Genomic DNA, 22593 nt, shown 5'->3' on the forward strand with positions numbered 1-22593 from the left:
ATTTGCGGAGAATGTCCCATTGAAGTGGACGCAGATGAAACTGCGCAAAGGGAACTGCCTCCATTGCTGCCACCATCTTCCCTAGGAAGTGCATGAGGCGCCTCAAGGGGTGTGACTGGGCCCGAAGGAGAGAGTGCACCCCTGTCTGCAGCGAACGCTGTTTGTCCAGCGGAAGCTTCACTATCGCTGAGAGAGTATGAAACTCCATCCCGAGGTAAGTCAGTGATTGGGTCGGTGTCAATTTTGACTTTGGGAAATTGATGATCCACCCGAACCTCTGGAGAGTCTCCAGAGCAATGGTCAGGCTGTGTTGACATGCCACCCGGGAGGGTGCCTTGACTAGAAGATCGTCTAAGTAAGGGATCACCGAGTGGCCCTGAGAGTGTAGGACCGCCACCACTGCTGCCATGACCTTGGTGAAGACCCATGGGGCTGTCGCCAGGCCGAAAGGCAGTGCCACGAACTGAAGGTGTTCGTCCCCGATGGCGAAACGCAGGAAGCGTTGATGCTCTGGTGCAATCGGCACATGGAGATAAGCATCCCTGATGTCGATTGATGCTAGGAAGTCTCCTTGGGACATCGAGGCGATGACAGAGCGGAGAGATTCCATCCGGAACCGTCTGGTTCTCACGTGTCTGTTGAGCAGTTTGAGGTCCAGAATGGGACGGAATGATCCGTCCTTTTTTGGCACCACGAACAAGTTGGAGTAAAAACCGTGACCACGTTCTTGAAGGGGAACGGGAATCACAACTCCTTCTGCCTTCAGAGTGTTCACCGCCTGAAAAAGTGCATCGGCTCGCTCGGGGGGCGGAGATGTTCTGAAGAAACGAGTCGGAGGACGAGAACTGAGCTCTATCCTGTAACCGTGCGACAGAATGTCTCTCACCCATCGGTCTTGGACATGTGGCCACCAGGCGTCGCAAAAGCGGGAGAGCCTGCCACCGACCGAGGATGCGGTTTGGGGAGGCCGAAAGTCATGAGGAGGCCGCCTTGGAGGCGGTTCCTCCGGCGGTCTTTGTAGGACGTGACTTAGACCGCCATGCAGAAGAGTTCCTCTGGCCCTTCTGTGACCTGTTGGACGTGGAGGAATGGGACCTGGCTGAGGGCCGAAAGGACCGAAACCTCGGTTGTATTTTTCGTTGCTGAGGTCTGTTTGGTTTGGACTGGGGTAAGGACGAGTCCTTTCCCTTGGATTGTTTAATAATTTCGTCCAATTGCTCGCCAAACAAACGGTCGCCAGAAAATGGCAAACCGGTTAAGAACTTCTTGGAAGCAGAGTCTGCCTTCCATTCGCGTAGCCACATGGCCCTGCGGACTGCCACCGAATTGGCGGACGCTACCGCTGTACGGCTCGCAGAGTCCAGGACGGCGTTTATGGCGTAGGACGAAAAGGCCGACGCCTGAGAAGTCAAAGACACAACTTGCGGAGCAGAGGTACGTGTGACCGCATTAATCTCAGACAGACAAGCTGAGATAGCTTGGAGTGCCCACACAGCTGCAAAGGCCGGAGTAAAAGACGCGCCTATGGCTTCATAGATGGATTTCATCAGGAGCTCTATTTGCCTGTCAGTGGCATCCTTGAGCGATGAGCCATCTGCCACTGATACTACGGATCTAGCCGCCAGTCTAGAGACTGGAGGATCCACCTTGGGACACTGAGCCCAACCCTTAACTACGTCAGGGGGGAAGGGGTAACGTGTGTCATTAAGGCGCTTAGTAAAGCGCTTGTCCGGAAATGCTCTGTGCTTCTGGACAGCATCTCTGAAGTTAGAGTGATCGAAAAACGCACTCCGTGTACGTTTGGGAAACCTAAACTGGTGCTTCTCCTGCTGCGAAGTCGACTCCTCTATAGGTGGAGTTGGGGGAGAAAGATCTAGCACCTGGTTGATGGACGCTATAAGGTCATTTACTATGGCGTCCCCTTCAGGTGTATCAAGATTGAGAGCAACGTCAGGATCAGAGCCCTGAGCTGCGACCTCCGCTTCATCCTCCAGAGAGTCCTCATGCTGAGACCCCGAACAGCGTGATGAAGCCGGGGAAGGTTCCCAGCGAGCCCGCTTAGCCGGTCTGGGACTGCGGTCCGTGTCGGAGTCCTCACCGTGGGACCTAGGTGTCACCCCAGGAGCACTTCGCTGCACCGACCGAGAGGGGCCTGGGGGCGATGAACTCACAGTGCCCTGGGCCTGTGTTACCGATCTGGACTGCAAGGCTTCTAGTATCTTAGCAGACCATTTGTCCATAGACTGAGCCATGGATTGTGAAAGCGACTCAGAGAGTTTCTCAGCCAAAACTGCAAACTCTGTCCCTGCCACCTGGACAGTGGAAGCCGGCGATTCTACCTGAGCCGAGGGTCCCACCAGTGCCCGAGGCTCCGGCTGAGTGAGTGCCACAGGGGCCGAGCATTGCACATAGTGAGGGTAGGTAGTGAGGGTAGGTGGAACCTGCAGGTAATATAGCCGCACAAGAGGTACAGGTTGCAAAATAAGCCTGTGCCTTGGCACCCTTGCTCTTTGCGGACGACATGCTGTTGTCTCCTCTGAGAGTGATCAGTGAGGGTATATAGCCAAAAGCAAAATAATGCGGCCGAACAGAGAAAATGTATACAATATATATATATATATATATATATATATATATATATATATATATATATATATATATATATATATATATATATATATATATATATATATATATATATATATATATATATATATATATATATATATATATATATATATATATATATATATATATATATATATATATATATATATATATATATATATATATATATATATATATATATACATACATATACACACTTCGGCACCCAAGGGGGGCCAGCACCGGGTAACCGGTGTGGCATACCGACCGCCCAAAGCGGTTGTGTGTCCACCAGATTCCCAGCCTGGGCCTCCCAGAGCTACAGAGCTCGTTCTGAAATCCTCCACCGGCAGAAGTGATTGTAAATATGGCTGCCAGAGTTCTCAGGGGAGGAGGGAGCCGTGGGCGTGACTAAAAGTGCGGGAATCTGGTGCCCCACAGTGCTCAGTGAGGGGGGAGGAGAACACCTAAGTATGCTCCAGCCCTCACTGCCGACGTCCAGTCGACCGTCCCGCCCTTACCCCTGACTGGCAGGCCCGGGGGCGGGAGTTATGGTACTAGGCCGCAGAAGCCGGGGACTAAATTTAATAACGCGGCCGGCGATCAGGCGCGGTCGGCGCGGTAGTCCCGGTTATCACAGAAAAACAGCAGCCGCTGCAGCGTTGTAACACAGGCGCTCCATGCACCGTCCCCAAGGGGACACAGAGTACCTTTTAGATGCAGGGCCTGTCCCTGATGATACCCAGTCTCCTGTCCGTCAGATTCCCCCAGGGGCTGCGGAGGGAGCCCGGTCCCAGTGAAAGGTGACCGGTTAGGATCCCACTTCTCCCAGAGCCTCTAAGGGATGGGGAAGGAAAACGGCATGTGGCTCCAGCCTTTGTACCCGCAATGAATACCTCAACCTTGACAGCACCGCCGACTTAGTGGGGTGAGAAGGGAGCATGCCGGGGGCCCCGTGGGGGCCCTCTTTTCTTCCATCCGATACAATCAGCAGCTGCTGCTGACTAAAATGTGGAGCTTGCGTGAATGTGTGCCTCCTTCAACACAAAGCATAAAACTGATGGGCCCGTGATGCACGGGAGGGTGTATAGGCAGAGGGGAGGGGTTACACTTTTTAAAGTGTAATACTTTGTGTGGCCTCCGGAGGCAGAAGCTATAGACCCAATTGTCTGGGTCTCCCAATGGAGCGACAAAGAAAAAAAAAAAAAAAAAAAAAAAAAAAAAAAAAAAAAAAATCGGGAAACTTAACTGCGTTCGGTCCCGATCATCGTCCCGTGTAAACGTTCCACTAAAGTAGCACAACTCTTGTACATCGGCTTATTTAATTGTTTAGGCCGGATATTAAATGATCGTTGATGGCAGCACACGGCTACATGTATCAGGGACGGCTCCAGGTTTTTGTGGGCCCCGGGCGGAAGAGTCCCAGTGGGCCCCATCCACACGCAGACACCGATACGAACACGTACATATACATATTTAAAGACAAACTCACAAAAATACATATAAACAGACAAATCTATACAGTCATATACACTTACAGACAGACACACACAACTCTGCTGCATACAGACAAACACACACAACTCTGCTACAGACAAACACACACAACTCTGCTGCATACAGACAAACACACACAACTCTGCTGCATACAGACAAACACACACAACTCTGCTGCATACAGACAAACACACACACACAACTCTGCTACATACAGACAAACACACACAACTCTGCTACATACAGACAGCCAAACACACACAACTCTGCTAGATACAGACAAACACACAACTCTGCTACAGACAGCCAAACACACACAACTCTGCTACATACAGACAAACACACAACTCTGCTGCTCTGCGGGGCCCGCACCCGCGGCTCTGTGGGGCCCGCACCCACACACCCGTGGCTCTGCGGGGCCCACACTCGCGGCTCTGCAGGGCCCACACTCTCGGCCCTGCGGAGCCAGCACATGCGGCCCTGCGGGGCCAGCTCACGCGGCTCCGGGGAGGGGTGGGGGGATTGGCAGGGCATACATCCAGGGGGTAGAAGCAGCTCACCGGGGCCCATAATCGGGAGGCGGGGAGGGCACTTAGCCGCTTAGGTCACAGTGGAGAGGGGGCCCACACAGAGCCGGACAGAAGCTTGCCTCCTTCATCTGTGGGACAGAGCAGGCGGTAGCTCCGCCCACAGATGAAGTTCAAACCAGGATGTCTGCGCGCCTTAAAGGGACGGCGCTGCAGATTGCTGCCGAGGACTGCGGTCCCCGGAACTCGGCCCGGGGCAGCAGAACTGTAAAGGCAAGTGGGCCCCGGCCAAGGGACAGCAGGACTGACGAGGCTGAGTGGGCCCCCCCGGCTCTCCAGGGCCCCGGCATTTGCCCGGGTTTGCCGGATGCTGACGCCGGCCCTGACATGTATACAGGCGATGCTGTGACGACAACATATGGGGGACATGATATATTATAATACGATCATCATGTCCCCCATATATTGTGCATTATCGATCGTTTTCGCTCCATACAATTTGCACTGACCTGTACGAATGGAGCCTTAAACTATTTAAGTGGACCAGAATATGGCCCAACAATATTAGTTTATGGGTGGATATCGGCCCCACTAAATGGGAACGATTGAATTGTTTTATATAAGAATTCACCGACATTTTAGGAACGTTATGCAGAGGAAACAAATTCTTTTGTCATTGTTCCATGCGGAGGACACAACCTCACCTCTGTGTTGGTATAATACGTGTTCCACGAGGAGCGCAGAGATTCTTGACCGCCGATGTCCCACATAAGAAACCTTGTGTTATTCACCACTATCTCCTCCACGTTGCTGCCGATTGTCGGAGACGTGTGAACGACTTCATTCATGGAACTGGAAAAGAACAAGACACCGATCGATGAGGAGCGAGAATCAATGTACGGTACATCGCACGACACCCGAAGAAAATCATGGTCCAAGGCAAGCCCAACCCTGAGGCACGACGAAAACACTTATAAAACTTATATATATATATATATATATATATATATATATATATATATATAGGCGGCACGGTGGCTCAGTGGTTAGCACTGCAGTCTTGGGGTGGCTCAGTGGTTAGCACTGCAGTCTTGGGGTGGCTCAGTGGTTAGCACTGCAGTCTTGGGGTGGCTCAGTGGTTAGCACTGCAGTCTTGGGGTGGCTCAGTGGTTAGTACTGCAGTCTTGGGGTGGCTCAGTGGTTAGCACTGCAGTCTTGGGGTGGCTCAGCGGTTAGCACTGCAGTCTTGTGGTGGCTCAGTGGTTAGCACTGCAGTCTTGTGGTGGCTCAGTGGTTAGCACTGCAGTCTTGCAGCGCTGGGGTCCTTGGTTCAAATCCCACCAAGGACAACATCTGCAAGGAGTTTGTATGTTCTCCCCGTGTTTGCGTGGGTTTCCTCTTGGTTCTCCGGTTTCCTCCCACACTTCAAAGACATACAGATAGGGACTCTAGATTGTGAGCTCCAATGGGGACAGTGTAGCCAATGTATGTAAAGTGCTGTGGAATTAATAGCGCTATATAAATGAATAAATATTATTATTATTAATTATTATATTCATAAAACTTTATATTCATAAAAGTAAATCAGTATTAAAACTCCTTCCCTGTCATGGGACATAGGTGCGGGTGTACGGATTAGGCTCAGGAGCTCTGCTGCTTAACCATTTATATGCCCATGTCAATCTTTGAGAATGTAATTTATATATAAAGTACAGTATAAAGAACATTTGGAAAAAAATTTGTAACACCCCCCTCAACCCTTTTTTCCCCAATCGGAGAAGAATAAAACAAGCATATTTAATATCACTGCAGAACACCATATAAAAAAAATATCAAAAGTGCAGAATTGGTGGGTTTTCATTGGTTGCCGTATCCCCCCAAAAATGTAATAAAAAGCTATCGAAACACTGTAATTGTATCATAAAAACTGCACAAACCAAAATGTGTTTTATTGGAACGTTCCAATTTTTTTTTTTAATGATAAAAACTAAAAGTAATTATACATATGGTATGATACTCCTTCTCTCGATGTGAAAACTGATAAACACATACCCCAAGCGACTTGTGCTGTAATCGCAGCAAAGGTTGGCGCTACAAAGTATTAACTTAAAAGGGGTCGAATAATATTGCCCGCCCCAATTTTCAGTTCTTTATTTTCTACTAAAGTTTAAAATAAACAATAAATATCATTCATCTTCACAATTGTGACTATGCATTAACACATGTGGAATGAAATACTTAAAAAAAGTGTGAAACAACTGAAAATATGTCTTATATTCTAGGTTCTTCAAAGTAGCCACCTTTTGCTTTGATTACTGCTTTGCACACTCTTGGCATTCTCTGATGAGCTTCAAGAGGTAGTCACCGGAAATGGTTTTCCAACAGTCTTGAAGGAGTTCCCAGAGATGCTTAGCACTTGTTGGCCCTTTTGCCTTCACTCTGCGGTCCAGCTCAACCCAAACCATCTCAATTGGGTTCAGGTCTGGTGACTGTGGAGGCCAGGTCATCTGGTGTAGCACCCCATCACTCTCCTTCTTAGTCAAATAGCCCTTACACAGCCTGGAGGTGTGTTTGGAGTCATTGTCCTGTTGAAATATAAATGATGGTCCAACTAAACGCAAACCGGGTGGAATAGCACGCCGCTGCAAGATGCTGTGGTAGCCATGCTGGTTCTGTATGCCTTCAATTTTGAATAAATCCCCAACAGTGTCAGCAGCAAAGCACCCCCACACCATAACACCTCCTCCTGCATGCTTCACGGTGGGAACCAGCCATGTAGAGTCCATCCGTTCACCGTTTCTACAAAGACACGGTGGTTGGATCCAAAGATCTCAAATTTGGATTCATCAGACCAAAGCACAGATTTCCACTGGCCTAATGTCCATTCCTTGTGTTCTTTAGCCCAAACAAGTCTCTTCTGCTTGTTGCCTGTCCTTAGCAGTGGTTTCCTAGCAGCTATTTTACCATGAAGGCCTGCTGCACAAAGTCTCCTCTTAACAGTTGTTCTAGAGATGTGTCTGCTGCTAGAACTCTGTGTGGCATTGACCTGGTCTCTAATCTGAGCTGCTGTTAACCTGCGATTTCTGAGGCTGGTGACTCGGATAAACTTATCCTCCGCAGCAGAGGGGACTCTTTGTCTTCCTTTCCTGGGGTGGTCCTCATGTGAGCCAATTTCTTTGTAGCGTTTGATGGTTTTTGCCACTGCACTTGGGGACACTTTCAAAGTTTTCCCAATTTTTTGGACTGACCGACCTTCATTTCTTAAAGTAATGATGGCCACTCATTTTTCTTTACTTAGCTGCTCTTTTCTTGCCATAATACAAATTCTAACAGTCTATTCAGTAGGACTATCAGCTGTGTATCCACCAGACTTCTGCACAACACAACTGATGGTCCCAACCCCATTTATAAGGTAAGAAATCCCATGATGGTGTGGGGGTGCTTTGCTGGTGACAGTGTTGGGGATTTATTCAAAACTGAAGGCATACAGAACCAGCATGGCTACCACAGCATCTTGCAGCGGCGTGCTATTCAATCCGATTTGCGTTTAGTTGGACCATCATTTATTTCTTAATAGGACAATGACCCCAAACACACCTCCAGGCTGTGTAAGGGCTATTTGACTAAGAAGGAGAGTGATGGGGTGCTACGCCAGATGACCTGGCCTCCACAGTCACCAGACCTGAACCCAATTGAGATGGTTTGGGGTGAGCTGGACCACAGAGTGAAGGCAAAAGGGCCAACAAGTGCTAAGCATCTCTGGGAACTCCTTCAAGACTGTTGGAAGACCATTTCCGGTGACTACCTCTTGAAGCTCATCAAGAGAATGCCAAGAGTGTGCAAAGCAGTAATCAAAGCAAAAGGTGGCTACTTTGAAGAACCTAGAATATAAGACATATTTTCAGTTGTTTCACACTTTCTTGTTAAGTATTTAATTCCACATTTGTTAATTCATAGTTTTGATGCGCTCAATGTGAATCTACAATTTTCAGAGTCATGAAAATAAAGAAAACTCTTTCAAGATTTGTTAACTACAAAACCTAATAAAAATCATTTGAATAGAATATAATAAAAAACTCTTTGAAGGTGTCTCCAAACTTTTGTTGTGGTCTTTACTGGAGAGATTATATATATATATATATATATATATATATTTATTATTTTTTATATTTTAAAAAAAAAAAAAAGCCTTGACAGACAGATGTTTGGCCACTGTTCAATTTACCCTGTAGGTTCCCTCTGCAGTGGGTGAATGCGGTGTGCTAAAATGTCACCCAAAGTACTGGAAAATCCGGAGAGAAAAGCTGTATCGTATCCGACCTGGGTGTGAACACACTCTAAAAGTAGATTCTGAATCTACTACCTCCAAAATGGATTGTAAAATAAAAAGCAACATCGATAATACCAGGAAACAAAGAAATGATACTCACAACTGATACAGTATGGTCGTCTTCCCCGCATTATCCAGGCCCACGATTATAACCTTATGCTCTGAAATACAGAAATAAAATATACTAAATTATTATATGGGCATTTAAAGGGTTATTCCCATCTTCATAGACGGACATTATCAGATAGTATTTTTAAACACAAGCACTTTTGTAGTTTGCTATGTATTAATATTTTCAGCTCTTGAGATATTAAAATACTTCTCTTTTGTTTACGGCTCGTTGCTAAGTAGAACGACCACCTCTGGTTTGTAGCTTGTAAGCGCTGTGCTGCAGCTGGCTGGGATTAGGAGGTAACATCACACCCTAGTGATCCTGCGCTTACAAGCTCAATAGAAAAGAGTTGATGAGCACTGCACATGTTGTGCGATCTGTCAGCAGTGGTCGGTCTCCAAGGCAACAAACGCACCGCCGCTCCATTCATTCTCTATAGAGCTAAGATAAGGAATAGAGCAGGGATCCTTCCTGCCCATCGTTTGGACCCAGACCAATCAATCAGTTATCGCCAATCCTGTGGATAGATAACTTATTTTCACCGGACAACCCCTATTCAGGTAATCCCCCATCCACTGGTGGAGTTGCAGGGATGGAGGGGATAGAGGGTGGTGCGGGGGGGGAAGGGGGGAGAGGGTGGTGCGGGGGGGGGGGGGAAAGAGGGTGGTGCGGGGGGGGGGGGGAAGAGGGTAGGCCGGGGGGGGGGGGGGGGAAGAGGGTTGTGGTGCGCGGGGGGGGGGAGGGGGGGGGCAGGGGAAGAGGGGGGGGGGGAGAGGGTGGTGCAGGGGGGGGGGAAGAGGGTGGGGGGAGGGGGGGGAAGGGAAGAGGGTGGTGGTGGGGGGGGGGGGAAGAGGGTGGGGGGGACGGGTTTGAAGAGGGTGGGGGGAAGAGGGGGGCATAGACATACATGATGCCTCTTGACTGATTCCGATGGATATTTTGTCGGTTACCGTAATTCCTCAAGGCGACGGATGCAAAACAACGCAAGTGTGAAGACAGCCTAAAACGTTCTGCCAAAAAATTTGTGGCCGGAAGAGGAGAAGGTAGAGGACCCCAGTTCTGGCGATCAGTGGTCATCTCGCCGGGGGTGAACCCCACACTTATCTGACGGTCTTCCCCTACTCACTGCATAACTAATAATTAGTAGATACCAAAGAACCTTGTTAGAGTTATAAACATTGGTTGTTGCAAAACGGCGCATGAAAAGTCTTTAAATGTAATTACTCGGAGCGCAGATTGAAGCTTATGTGAGATTAGACGCGGCGTCCAGGGGCAGAGTCTCCCTCAGATAGGTTTTCACTATGGAGATCAATTACAGAGTAAACACAATACACGTCCCGGAGCAAACAATGAATCATTAATACCATGGACGGAGCTACACACCCGGCTCGCTGCCGGCTACGGGGCACGTGCAGGATACCGCTCTTTCACTAATCTGCTGCATTTCTGGAAGTCTTACCCTCCAAACCCAAAAAATTAACAAACCTTACTTAAGACCCAGGCTATCACTATTAGGCCACCCTCACATATACAGTAGTGCAGCATTATTGTATGGAGGGGCACAAAAAGAAAGGAAAAGTATACCGTATTTAAAAAAAAACAAAAACTCCTGATCCAAAAACGGAACAATGATCAAAACATTTGGCCCCGTCATTTGTTGCAGCTGTAAATTGGCTTTTAACAGTGACATTTAAGCCGTGTTCATACAAAGCGAGGTCATTAAAGGATGTTACGATGCAGAATTATTACCGTTTCATAAAACCGCAATCACACGCAGCTGAAAAACCAGGCCGACGAGTCCATGAATTAATTCAACTATGCAAACTGAAAAGAACTGGGTGTATATATGCTAATGGAAGGATTACGGAGGCGTACGGTTAATGGAAATCCCAGGTGATCGTGGGTTAATCATTTCTGTTTCCCAGCCCTTTGATGTCAAAGGTGAAGGCACATACTGCTATCCATGCAGATCTGTCCACAAAGGTTTGTGTGTTAAAGCCGGACAGATAATAAATAGAAATTAATTGCTCTCCCCTAATATTCAACTTTACTCCTGAACTGTAGCAGCCAAGTTTTCTGCTTGCTCTGGGGTTGCCATAGTAGCATTAAAACAACTTCAATGTATCAACTTCCTGTAATGCACGCTCAAAAACTCAACCAATGAAATAAAATAAGGCTTTAAAAAAAAAACAAAGAAAACACCAGAATTGCAATTTATCAGACTCCATAAAACCTCCAGGATTGTTCGATGCCCGCGGTCTGAGCAGTCATGTGACCGCAAATACGCGATATGGATAATAATAATAATCTTTATTTCTATAGCGCCAACATATTCCGCAGCGCTTTACAATTCCTTAAAAATTCAGATTAGACATGCGCGACCTCGGTCAATTCACTTGTACCCGGAAAAGCGTAACGCAGTGTTGCAGATTCCAAAAAACGCTCCGCAGCTTACTTTATGCTGCTTTAGAAAAGTCCCAGAGGACATCAGATTTGTATAAATCCCGTCCTCCGCTGGAACTGGAAGACGCTGCCTTTTTTTGCACAGCGAAAATACACAGTGTAAAAAAATGCACCAGAAACTCATTGTGAGAACCTAAAGGGGTGATCAACCTCCGGAACAAGGTTTTTTCTTTACTTAAATGCATGTATTTGGTGCCAAAAAAAAAATTTCTGCAACTTTTTTTTTTTTTTTTTTTTTTAAACAAAAACAAAGCGTTGCACCGTTCAACTTTTGTATTTTCCTTTTCCGGCACATTTAACTTTGATGTGATCGTAAACCAGCTGAGAAAATAGGAGGAAGAGGCTCAGAAAGTGATCACTCGCTGCACTAAATGGCATCTTAATAAAATGAGAGATAAAAAATTAAAAAATGGACACATGAGCCCCGCGTATCTTCCTCGGCTTGAGGTCTTCATCAGGCTCTTATCTTGGAGCTTGCTCCTCTGGTGAATGGAGTTTCCACATGTCATTCAGTTCAGCGTTCACTAGAGCCACAAGGATCCATTATGAGCTTCAATGCTTCCACCTAATAAGCACCCTCCTAGCACACGCCATGCACGCTTCCTCCCGGCACAATCCCATCTGGCATGCTTCCTCCCGGCGCAATCCCATCTGGCATGCTTCCTCCTGGCACACACCATGCACGGTTCCTCCCGGCACAATCCCATCTGGCATGCTTCCTCCTGGCACACGCCATGCACGCTTCCTCCCGGCGCAATCCCATCTGGCATGCTTCCTCCCGGCGCAATCCCATCTGGCATGCTTCCTCCTGGCACACGCCATGCACGCTTCCTCCCGGCACAATCCCATCTGGCATGCTTCCTCCTGGCACACGCCATGCACGCTTCCTCCCGGCACAATCCCATCTGGCATGCTTCCTCTCGGCGCAATCCCATCTGGTATGCTTCCTCCTGGCGCAATCCCATCTGGCATGCTTCCTCCCAGGCACGTCATGTACGCCTCCTCAAGGCGCGCCAGCCACGCCTCCTCAAGGCGCGCCAGCCACGCCTCCTCAAGGCGCGCCAGCCACGCCTCCTCAAGGCGCGCCAGCCACGCCTCCTCAAGGCGCGCCAGCCACGCCTCCTCAAGGCGCGCCAGCCACGCCTCCTCAAGGCGCGCTTCCTCGAGGCGCGACAGCCACACTCCCCCCAGGCGCGACAGCCACACTCCCCCCAGGCGCGACAGCCACACTCCCCCCAGGCGCGACAGCCACACTCCCCCCAGGCGCGACAGCCACACTCCCCCCAGGCGCGACAGCCACACTCCCCCCAGGCGCGACAGCCACACTCCCCCCAGGCGCGACAGCCACACTCCCCCAAGGCGCGCCAGCCACACTCCCCCAAGGCGCGCCAGCCACACTCCCTCAAGGCGCGCCAGCCACACTCCCTCAAGGCACGCTTCCTCGAGGCACGCTTCCTCGAGGCACGCCTCCTCGAGGCACGCCTCCTCGAGGCACGCCAGCCATGCTTCCTCAAGGCACGCTTCCTCGAGGCACGCCTCCTCAAGGCACGCTTCCTCGAGGCACGCCTCCTCGAGGCACGCCTCCTCGAGGCACGCCTCCTCGAGGCACGCCTCCTCGAGGCACGCCTCCTCGAGGCACGCCTCCTCAAGGCACGCCTCCTCAAGGCACGCCTCCTCAAGGCACGCTTCCTCGAGGCACGCCTCCTCAAGGTACGCCTCCTCAAGGCACGCTTCCTCAAGGCACGCTTCCTCGAGGCACGCTTCCGCGAGGCACGCCAGCCACGCTTCCTCAAGGCATGCCAGTCACGCTTCCTCAAGGCACGCCAGCCACGCTTCCTCAAGGCACACCAGCCACGCTTCCTCAAGGCACGCTTCCTCAAGGCACGCTTCCTCAAGGCACGCTTCCTCAAGGCACGCTTCCTCAAGGCACGCAACCTGTAAGAAATGTTCCCTCTGGTACGCTTCCTCCCAGCGCACTCTTGGCATGCCATGAATTCTTCCTCCCAGCACACTCCCCTCTGGCACGCTTCCTTCCAGCACACAATGCATGCTCAATGCATACATCCTGAGGATCTGACAGCAGAAGCGCAGCAGAACTTCTTTGTGGAATCCTGACGTACGTAACCTGCAACACAAGTGCCTGAGGTGAGCAGTAAACTGTACCTCTGCTTCTTGTTTATTTCTGCAGTACCACACCAGGACATTATGAGTTACAATCCTTCTAGTAAGGGCGGTTTTGCACGTTGCAACATCGCACGTGCGATGTCGGTGGGGTCAAATCGAAAGTGACGCACATCTGGCGTCACTTTCGACATCGTTGTATGTAAATTCTAGATGATACGATGAACGAGCGCAAAAGCATCGTTATCGTATCATCGCTGCAGGCTCCGACTTTTCCATAATTGTGCTGCCGCAACAGGTACGATGTTGTTCCTCGTTCCTGCGGCAGCACACAGCGCTGTGTGTAAAGCCGCAGGAACGAGGAACATCACCTTACCTGCCGCCGGCGGCTCTATGGAAGGAAGGAGGTGGGCGGGATGTTTACATCCTGCTGATCTCCGCCCCTCCGCCACTATTGGCCACCTGCTGTGTGACGTCGCTATGACGCCGCACGACCCGCCCCCTTAGGAAGAAGGCGGGTCACCGGCCAGAGCGACGGTCGCAGGGCGGGTGAGTGCATGTGAAGCTGCCGTAGCGATAATTTTCGCTACGCCAGCTATCACAAGATATCGTACCTGCAACGGGGGCGGGGGACTATCGCGTGCGACATCGCAGCATCGGCTTGCGATGTCGCAACGTGCAAAGCCCGCCTTAGAACGAGCTCACTGATAGATTCTCAGTTAACTCATTCTGCAGCCAACAACGAACCGTACAACACAGCGGCTATGGAAAGCCAAACCGTGCAAATTTCTGAATGAAACCCAAATGCAAAAATGATTATAAGTCAAAAATAAATGCATTTAAGTAATGAAACAGTCCCAAAGCTGGACAACCCCTTTAAATAATTGGGTATTGGTATAATTATCCTGACGCGAAGGGTCAAAATAAAAGATTGTTTATTTTTTATTGTGTAGTAAAAACTAACAATGGCGGAAGGTTGGGGTTCTTTTTTCCAAAATTTCACTATATGTTGATTTTTTTTTTTTTTAATTTTCTATAACATTGAGCTATTGATATCTTCGCAGGACAGAAAGGAAATAAGGCTGCAAATCCATGGAATATTAATAATAATCATCATTATTAGTCTTGGAAAAAAGAAAAAATATATATTTTAGAGGGAGGGAAGGGGTCAAACATGAGACTCGATTTCCGTTTACGGGGCATGATGGGAGTTGTAGTTCTTCACCGCTGTACTTGCTGCTCTTACCCTGGTGGCTGAACAGCCTCCATATCTTGGTGAAGAGGATTCCATCCTAGGACGCTTCCTGTCGGCAGCACCAGGCGACTAGAGGCCGCTCTACAGCACGGGCCGCTCTCCCCCGGACATGTCTCCGTCACTAGACGCTTCCCGCAGCCGCCATATCTACAGGAGCAGCAATCACCAACACCCCGAATGGTAGAGGCTAGATCGGAGTTGATTTTTTGAGGGGGAGGAGTGATTTCATGAAATCATGATGTCACCGGAAAGGGCGGGGCCTCCTCAGTGCCGTGCAGATCTGTGGGCGGGAAGCGGCAGTGCTCGTGCTCCTCTGTGCAGAGCGGACGGATCCTGACCCTGAGGTGGAGAAGAGTCAGCGTTTCCTCATTAGTTATAGCTCTGGGGTCTCAGCCTGGATGTTGGGGGCACAGAGCAGTGTCTCCTGTCTGTGTTGGGGGCTGCAGCTCGTGTATGTCTCAGGCTTCAATAAGGTAAGTGTCTTATGGGGGGTTACACGGAGCAGGGGATGATACTGTACGTTTGGGGGGGCTTGCACTGGCCGGGGGGCGACGCTGCACGTTTGGGGGGGCTCGCACTGGCCGGGGGGCGACGCTGCACGTTTGGGGGGATGGCACTGGCCGGGTTGGTGACGCTGCACGTTTGGGGGGGCTCGCTCTGGCCGGGGGCGATGCTGCACGTTTGGGGGGGGCTCGCACTGGCCGGGGGCGATGCTGCACGTTTGGGGGGGGCTCGCACTGGCCGCGGTGCGACGCTGCACGTTTGGGGGGGGGGCTCGCACTGGCCGCGGTGCGACGCTGCACGTTTGGGGGGGCTCGCACTGGCCGGGGTGCGACGCTGCACGTTTGGGGGGGATGGCACTGGCCGGGGGGGCAACGCTGCACGTTTGGGGTGGCTCGCACTGGCCGGTGGGCGACGCTGTACGTTTGGGGGGGGCTCGCACTGGCCGGGGGGCGACGCTGCACGTTTGGGGGGATGGCACTGGCCGGGTTGGTGACGCTGCACATTTGGGGGGGCTCGCACTGGCCGGGGGGCTCGCACTGGCCGGGGGGCGACGCTGCACGTTTGGGGGGGCTCGCACTGGCCGGGGGGCGACGCTGCACGTTTGGGGGGGCTCGCACTGGCCGGGGGGCGACGCTGCACGTTTGGGGGGATGGCACTGGCCGGGTTGGTGACGCTGCACGTTTGGTGGGGCTCGCACTGGCCGGGGGGTGACGCTGCACGTTTGGGGGGACTCGCACTGGCCGCGGTGCGACGCTGCACGTTTGGGGAGCTCGCACTGGCCGGGGGGATGATGCTGCACGTTTGGGGGGGGCTCACACTGGCCGGGGGGCGACGCTGCACGTTTAAGGGGGGCTCACACTGGCCGGGGGGATGATGCTGTACGTTTGGGGGGGCTCGCACTGGCCGGGTGGATGACGCTGTACGTTTGGAGGGGTTCGCACTAGCCTGGGGGCGACGCTGCACGTTTGGGGAGCTCGCACTGGCCGGGGGGATGATGCTGTACGTTTGGGGGGGCTCGCACTGGCCGGGGGGCGACGCTGCACGTTTGGGGGGGGCTCACACTGGCCGGGGGGATGATGCTGTACGTTTGGGGGGGCTCGCACTGGCCGGGTGGATGACGCTGTACGTTTGGAGGGGTTCGCACTAGCCGGGGGGCGACGCTGCACGTTTGGGGGGGGATGGCACTGGCCGGGTTGGTGACGCTGCACGTTTGGGGGGGCTCGCACTGGCCGCGGTGCGACGCTGCACGTTTGGGGGGCTCGCACTGGCCGCGGTGCGACGCTGCACGTTTGGGGGGCTCGCACTGGCCGCGGTGCGACGCTGCAACGTTTGGGGGGGCTCACACTGGCCGGGGGGATGATGCTGTACGTTTAGGGGGGCTCGCACTGGCCGGGGGGCGACGCTGCACGTTTGGGGGGGCTCGCACTGGCCGGGGGGCGACGCTGCACGTTTGGGGGGATGGCACTGGCCGGGTTGGTGATGCTGCACGTTTGGGGGGGCTCGCACTGGCCGGGGGGCGACGCTGCACGTTTGGGGGGGGCTCGCACTGGCCGGAGGGCGATGCTGCACGTTTGGGGGGGCTCGTACTGGCCGCGGTGCGACGCTGCACGTTTGGGGGGGCTCGCACTGGCCGGGGGGCGACGCTGCACGTTTGGGGGGATGGCACTGGCCGGGTTGGTGACGCTGCACGTTTGGGGGGGCTCGCTCTGGCCGGGGGGCGATGCTGCACGTTTGGGGGGGCTCGCACTGGCCGGGGGCGATGCTGCACGTTTGGGGGGGCTCGCACTGGCCGCGGTGCGACGCTGCACGTTTGGGGGGGGCTCGCACTGGCCGCGGTGCGACGCTGCACGTTTGGGGGGGCTCGCACTGGCCGGGGTGCGACGCTGCACGTTTGGGGGGGATGGCACTGGCCGGGGGGGCAACGCTGCACGTTTGGGGTGGCTCGCACTGGCCGGTGGGCGACGCTGTACGTTTGGGGGGGGCTCGCACTGGCCGGGGGGCGACGCTGCACGTTTGGGGGGATGGCACTGGCCGGGTTGGTGACGCTGCACATTTGGGGGGGCTCGCACTGGCCGGGGGGCTCGCACTGGCCGGGGGGCGACGCTGCACGTTTGGGGGGGCTCGCACTGGCCGGGGGGCGACGCTGCACGTTTGGGGGGGCTCGCACTGGCCGGGGGGCGACGCTGCACGTTTGGGGGGATGGCACTGGCCGGGTTGGTGACGCTGCACGTTTGGTGGGGCTCGCACTGGCCGGGGGGTGACGCTGCACGTTTGGGGGGACTCGCACTGGCCGCGGTGCGACGCTGCACGTTTGGGGAGCTCGCACTGGCCGGGGGGATGATGCTGCACGTTTTGGGGGGGGCTCACACTGGCCGGGGGGCGACGCTGCACGTTTAAGGGGGGCTCACACTGGCCGGGGGGATGATGCTGTACGTTTGGGGGGGCTCGCACTGGCCGGGTGGATGACGCTGTACGTTTGGAGGGGTTCGCACTAGCCTGGGGGCGACGCTGCACGTTTGGGGAGCTCGCACTGGCCGGGGGGATGATGCTGTACGTTTGGGGGGGCTCGCACTGGCCGGGGGGCGACGCTGCACGTTTGGGGGGGGCTCACACTGGCCGGGGGGATGATGCTGTACGTTTGGGGGGGCTCGCACTGGCCGGGTGGATGACGCTGTACGTTTGGAGGGGTTCGCACTAGCCGGGGGGCGACGCTGCACGTTTGGGGGGGATGGCACTGGCCGGGGGGCGACGCTGCACGTTTGGGGGGGATGGCACTGGCCGGGGGGCGACGCTGCACGTTTGGGGTGGCTCGCACTGGCCGGGGGGATGACGCTGTACGTTTGGGGGGGCTCGCACTAGCCGGGGGGAAGACACTGTACATTTGGGGAGGCTCGCACTGGCCGGGGGGATGATGCTGCACGTTTGGGGGGGGCTCGCACTGGCCGGGGGGTGAGGCTGCATGTTTGGGGGGCTCGCACTGGCCAGGGGGGGAGGCTGCATGTTTGGGGGGCTCGCACTGGCCAGGGGGTGAGGCTGCATGTTTGGGGGGGCTCGCACTGGCCGGGGGGCGACGCTGCACGTTTGGGGGGGCTCGCACTGGCCGGGGGGCGATGCTGCACGTTTGGGGGGGCTCGCACTGGCCGCGGTGCGACGCTGCACGTTTGGGGGGGATCGCACTGGCCGCGGTGCGACGCTGCACGTTTGGGGGGGATCGCACTGGCCGGGGGGGCGACGCTGCACGTTTGGGGGGATGGCACTGGCCGGGTTGGTGACGCTGCACGTTTGGGGGGGCTCGCACTGGCCGCGGTGCGACGCTGCACGTTTGGGGGGCTCGCACTGGCCGCGGTGCGACGCTGCACGTTTGGGGGGCTCGCACTGGCCGCGGTGCGACGCTGCACGTTTGGGGGGGCTCACACTGGCCGGGGGGATGATGCTGTACGTTTAGGGGGGCTCGCACTGGCCGGGGGGCGACGCTGCACGTTTGGGGGGGCTCGCACTGGCCGGGGGGCGACGCTGCACGTTTGGGGGATGGCACCGGCCGGGTTGGTGATGCTGCACGTTTGTGGGGGCTCGCACTGGCCGGGGGGCGACGCTGCACGTTTGGGGGGGGCTCGCACTGGCCGGGGGGCGATGCTGCACGTTTGGGGGGGCTCGCACTGGCCGGGGGGATGATGCTGTACGTTTGGGGGGGCTCGCACTGGCCGGGGGGCGACGCTGCACGTTTGGGGGGGCTCACACTGGCCGGGGGGATGATGCTGTACGTTTGGGGGGGCTCGCACTGGCCGGGTGGATGACTCTGTACGTTTGGGGGGGCTCGCACTGGCCGGGGGGCGATGCTGCACGTTTGGGGGGATGGCACTGGCCGGGTTGGTGACGCTGCACGTTTGGTGGGGCTCGCACTGGCCGGGGGGTGACGCTGCACGTTTGGGGGGACTCGCACTGGCCACGGTGCGACGCTGCACGTTTGGGGAGCTCGCACTGGCCGGGGGGATGATGCTGTACGTTTGGGGGGGCTCGCACTGGCCGGGGGGCGACGCTGCACGTTTGGGGGGGGCTCACACTGGCCGGGGGGATGATGCTGTATGTTTGGGGGGGCTCGCACTGGCCGGGTGGATGACGCTGTACGTTTGGAGGGGTTCGCACTAGCCGGGGGGCGACGCTGCACGTTTGGGGGGGGATGGCACTGGCCGGGGGGCGACGCTGCACGTTTGGGGTGGCTCGCACTGGCCGGGGGGCGACGCTGCACGTTTGGGGTGGCTCGCACTGGCCGGGGGGCGACGCTGCACGTTTGGGGGGGCTCGCACTGGCCGGGGGGATGACGCTGTACGTTTGGGGGGGCTCGCACTAGCCGGGGGGAAGACACTGTACATTTGGGGAGGCTCGCACTGGCCGGGGGGATGATGCTGCACGTTTGGGGGGGGCTCGCACTGGCCGGGGGGTGAGGCTGCATGTTTGGGGGGCTCGCACTGGCCAGGGGGGGAGGCTGCATGTTTGGGGGGCTCGCACTGGCCAGGGGGTGAGGCTGCATGTTTGGGGGGGCTCGCACTGGCCGGGGGGATACGCTGCAAGTTTGGGGTGGCTCGCATTGCCCGGGGGGATGACGCTGTACGTTTGGGGGTGCTCGCACTAGCCAGGGGGGGGCGACGCTGCACGTTTGGGGTGGCTCGCACTGGCCGGGGGGCGACGCTGCACGTTTGGGGGGGCTCGCACTGGCCGGGGGGATGATGCTGTACGTTTGGGGGGGCTCGCACTGGCCGGGGGGATGACGCTGTACATTTGGGGAGGCTCGCACTGGCCGGGGGGATGATGCTGCACGTTTGGGGGGATGGCACTGGCCGGGTTGGTGATGCTGCACGTTTCGGGGGGCTCGCACTGGCCGGGGGGCGACGCTGCACGTTTGGGGGGGGCTCGCACTGGCCGCGGTGCGACGCTGCACGTTTGGGGGGGCTCGCACTGGCCGGGGGGCGCCGCTGCACGTTTGGGGGGATGGCACTGGCCGGGTTGGTGACGCTGCACGTTTGGGGGGGCTCGCACTGGCCGGGGGCGATGCTGCACGTTTGGGGGGGATCGCAGGGGACGAAGCTGCAGGTTTTGGGGGGGTTCGCACTGAGCACGGGACGACGCTGAATGTTTGGGGGCTCGCACTGGGCAGGGGGTGACGCTGCACGTTTGGGGGGGGCTCGTACTGGGCAGGGGGCGATGCTGCACGTTTGGGGGGGATCGCACTGGGCAGGGGGCGACGCTGCACGTTTTGGGGGGGATCGCACTGGGCAGGGGGATGATGCTGCACGTTTGGGGGGGCTCGCACTGGCCGGGGGGCGACGCTGCACGTTTGGGGGGGCACGCACTGGCCGGGGGGCGACGCTGCACGTTTGGGGGGGCTCGCACTGGCCGCGGTGCGACGCTGCACGTTTGGGGGGGGCTCGCAGTGGCCAGGGGGTGACGCTGCATGTTTGGGGGGCTTGCAGTGGCCAGGGGGCGACGCTTCACGTTTGGGGGGGGGGGGGTTAATGGCACTGGGCAGGGGGCGACGCTTCACGTTTGGGGGGGGCTGGCACTGGGCAGGGTGCGACGCTGCACGTTTGGGGGGGCTGGCACTGGGCAGGGGGCGACGCTGCACGCTTGGGGGGCTCGCAGTGGCCAGGGGGTGACGCTGCATGTTTGGGGGGCTCGCAGTGGCCAGGGGGTGACGCTGCATGTTTGGGGGGCTCGCAGTGGCCAGGGGGTGACGCTGCACGTTTGGTGGGCTCGCAGTGGCCAGGGGGTGACGCTGCACGTTTGGTGGGCTCGCGGTGGCCAGGGGGTGACGCTGCATGTTTGGGGGGCTCGCAGTGGCTAGGGGGTGACGCTGCATGTTTGGGGGAATCGCTGTGGCCAGGGGGTGACGCTGCATGTTTAAGGGGGGGGGCTCGCGGAGGGCGACGCTGCACGTTTTGGGGGTTCTCGCTGGGCAGTGGTGCGTGTTGTTGTGGGCTCTCGCGGGGCAGTGGTGCTTGTTGTTGTGCGCTCTCGCGGGGCAGTGGTGCGTGTTGTGGGGGCTCTCGCGGGGCAGTGGTGCGTGTTGTGGGGGCTCTCGCGGGGCAGTGGTGCGTGTTGTGGGGGCTCTCGCGGGGCAGTGGTGCGTGTTGTGGGGGCTCTCGCGGGGCAGTGGTGCGTGTTGTGGGGGCTCTCGCGGGGCAGTGGTGCGTGTTGTGGGGGCTCTCGCGGGGCAGTGGTGCGTGTTGTGGGGGCTCTCGCGGGGCCTCTCTCCCTGCGAGCCCCCCCCCGACGTGCAGCCTCTCTCTCCCTGCGAGCCACCCCCCCGACGTGCAGCCTCTCTCTCCCTGCGAGCCACCCCCCCGACGTGCAGCCTCTCTCTCCCTGCGAGCCACCCCCCCGACGTGCAGCCTCTCTCTCCCTGCGAGCCACCCCCCCGACGTGCAGCCTCTCTCTCCCTGCGAGCCACCCCCCCGACGTGCAGCCTCTCTCTCCCTGCGAGCCACCCCCCCGACGTGCAGCCTCTCTCTCCCTGCGAGCCACCCCCCCCGACGTGCAGCCTCTCTCTCCCTGCGAGCCCCCCCCCCGACGTGCAGTCTCTCTCTCCCTGCGAGCCCCCCCCCCCCGACGTGCAGCCTCTCTCTCCCTGCGAGCCCCCCCCCCGACGTGCAGCCTCTCTCTAGGGGGCGCACTGGGCAGGGGGTGACGCTGCACGTTTGGTGGGGGCAAAGGGGGGCCCTGTGTGTGTGTGTGTGGGGCCGTGTGTGTGTGTGTGGGGCCGTGTGTGTGTGTGTGGGGCCGTGTGTGTGTGTGTGTGGGGCCGTGTGTGTGTGTGTGTGGGGCCGTGTGTGTGTGTGTGGGGCCGTGTGTGTGTGTGTGGGGCCGTGTGTGTGTGTGTGTTGGGCCGTGTGTGTGTGTGTGTGTTGGGCCGTGTGTGTGTGTGTGTGGGGCCGTGTGTGTGTGTGTGTGGGGCCGTGTGTGTGTGTGTGTGGGGCCGTGTGTGTGTGTGTGTGTGGGGCCGTGTGTGTGTGGGGCCGTGTGTGTGTGTGTGTGTGGGGCCGTGTGTGTGTGGGGCCGTGTGTGTGTGTGTGTGGGGCCGTGTGTGTGTGTGTGTGTGTGTGTGGGGCCGTGTGTGTGTGGGGCCGTGTGTGTGTGGGGCCGTGTGTGTGTGGGGCCGTGTGTGTGTGGGGCCGTGTGTGTG

At 56.3% G+C, this 22593-nt stretch overlaps 1 protein-coding gene across 1 annotated transcript in view; it reads right to left on the reverse strand.

Moving 5' to 3' along the window:
• Positions 1-15132, reverse strand: part of ARL5A (ARF like GTPase 5A) — a 34987-nt gene extending 19855 nt beyond the window's left edge. The window contains exons 1-3 of the mRNA XM_075317209.1: positions 14904-15132; positions 9062-9122; positions 5336-5483 (exon numbers count right to left, since the gene is read on the reverse strand). Of these exons, the coding sequence (XP_075173324.1) occupies positions 5336-5479 (144 nt within the window). The 5' untranslated portion in view covers positions 5480-5483; positions 9062-9122; positions 14904-15132. The remainder of the gene's footprint in view (positions 1-5335; positions 5484-9061; positions 9123-14903) is intronic.
• Between the last annotated feature and the right edge of the window lie 7461 nt (positions 15133-22593).

The sequence above is a fragment of the Anomaloglossus baeobatrachus genome, chromosome 7, assembly GCF_048569485.1.
Source record: "Anomaloglossus baeobatrachus isolate aAnoBae1 chromosome 7, aAnoBae1.hap1, whole genome shotgun sequence".
NCBI classification, from domain to species: Eukaryota; Metazoa; Chordata; class Amphibia; order Anura; family Aromobatidae; genus Anomaloglossus; species Anomaloglossus baeobatrachus.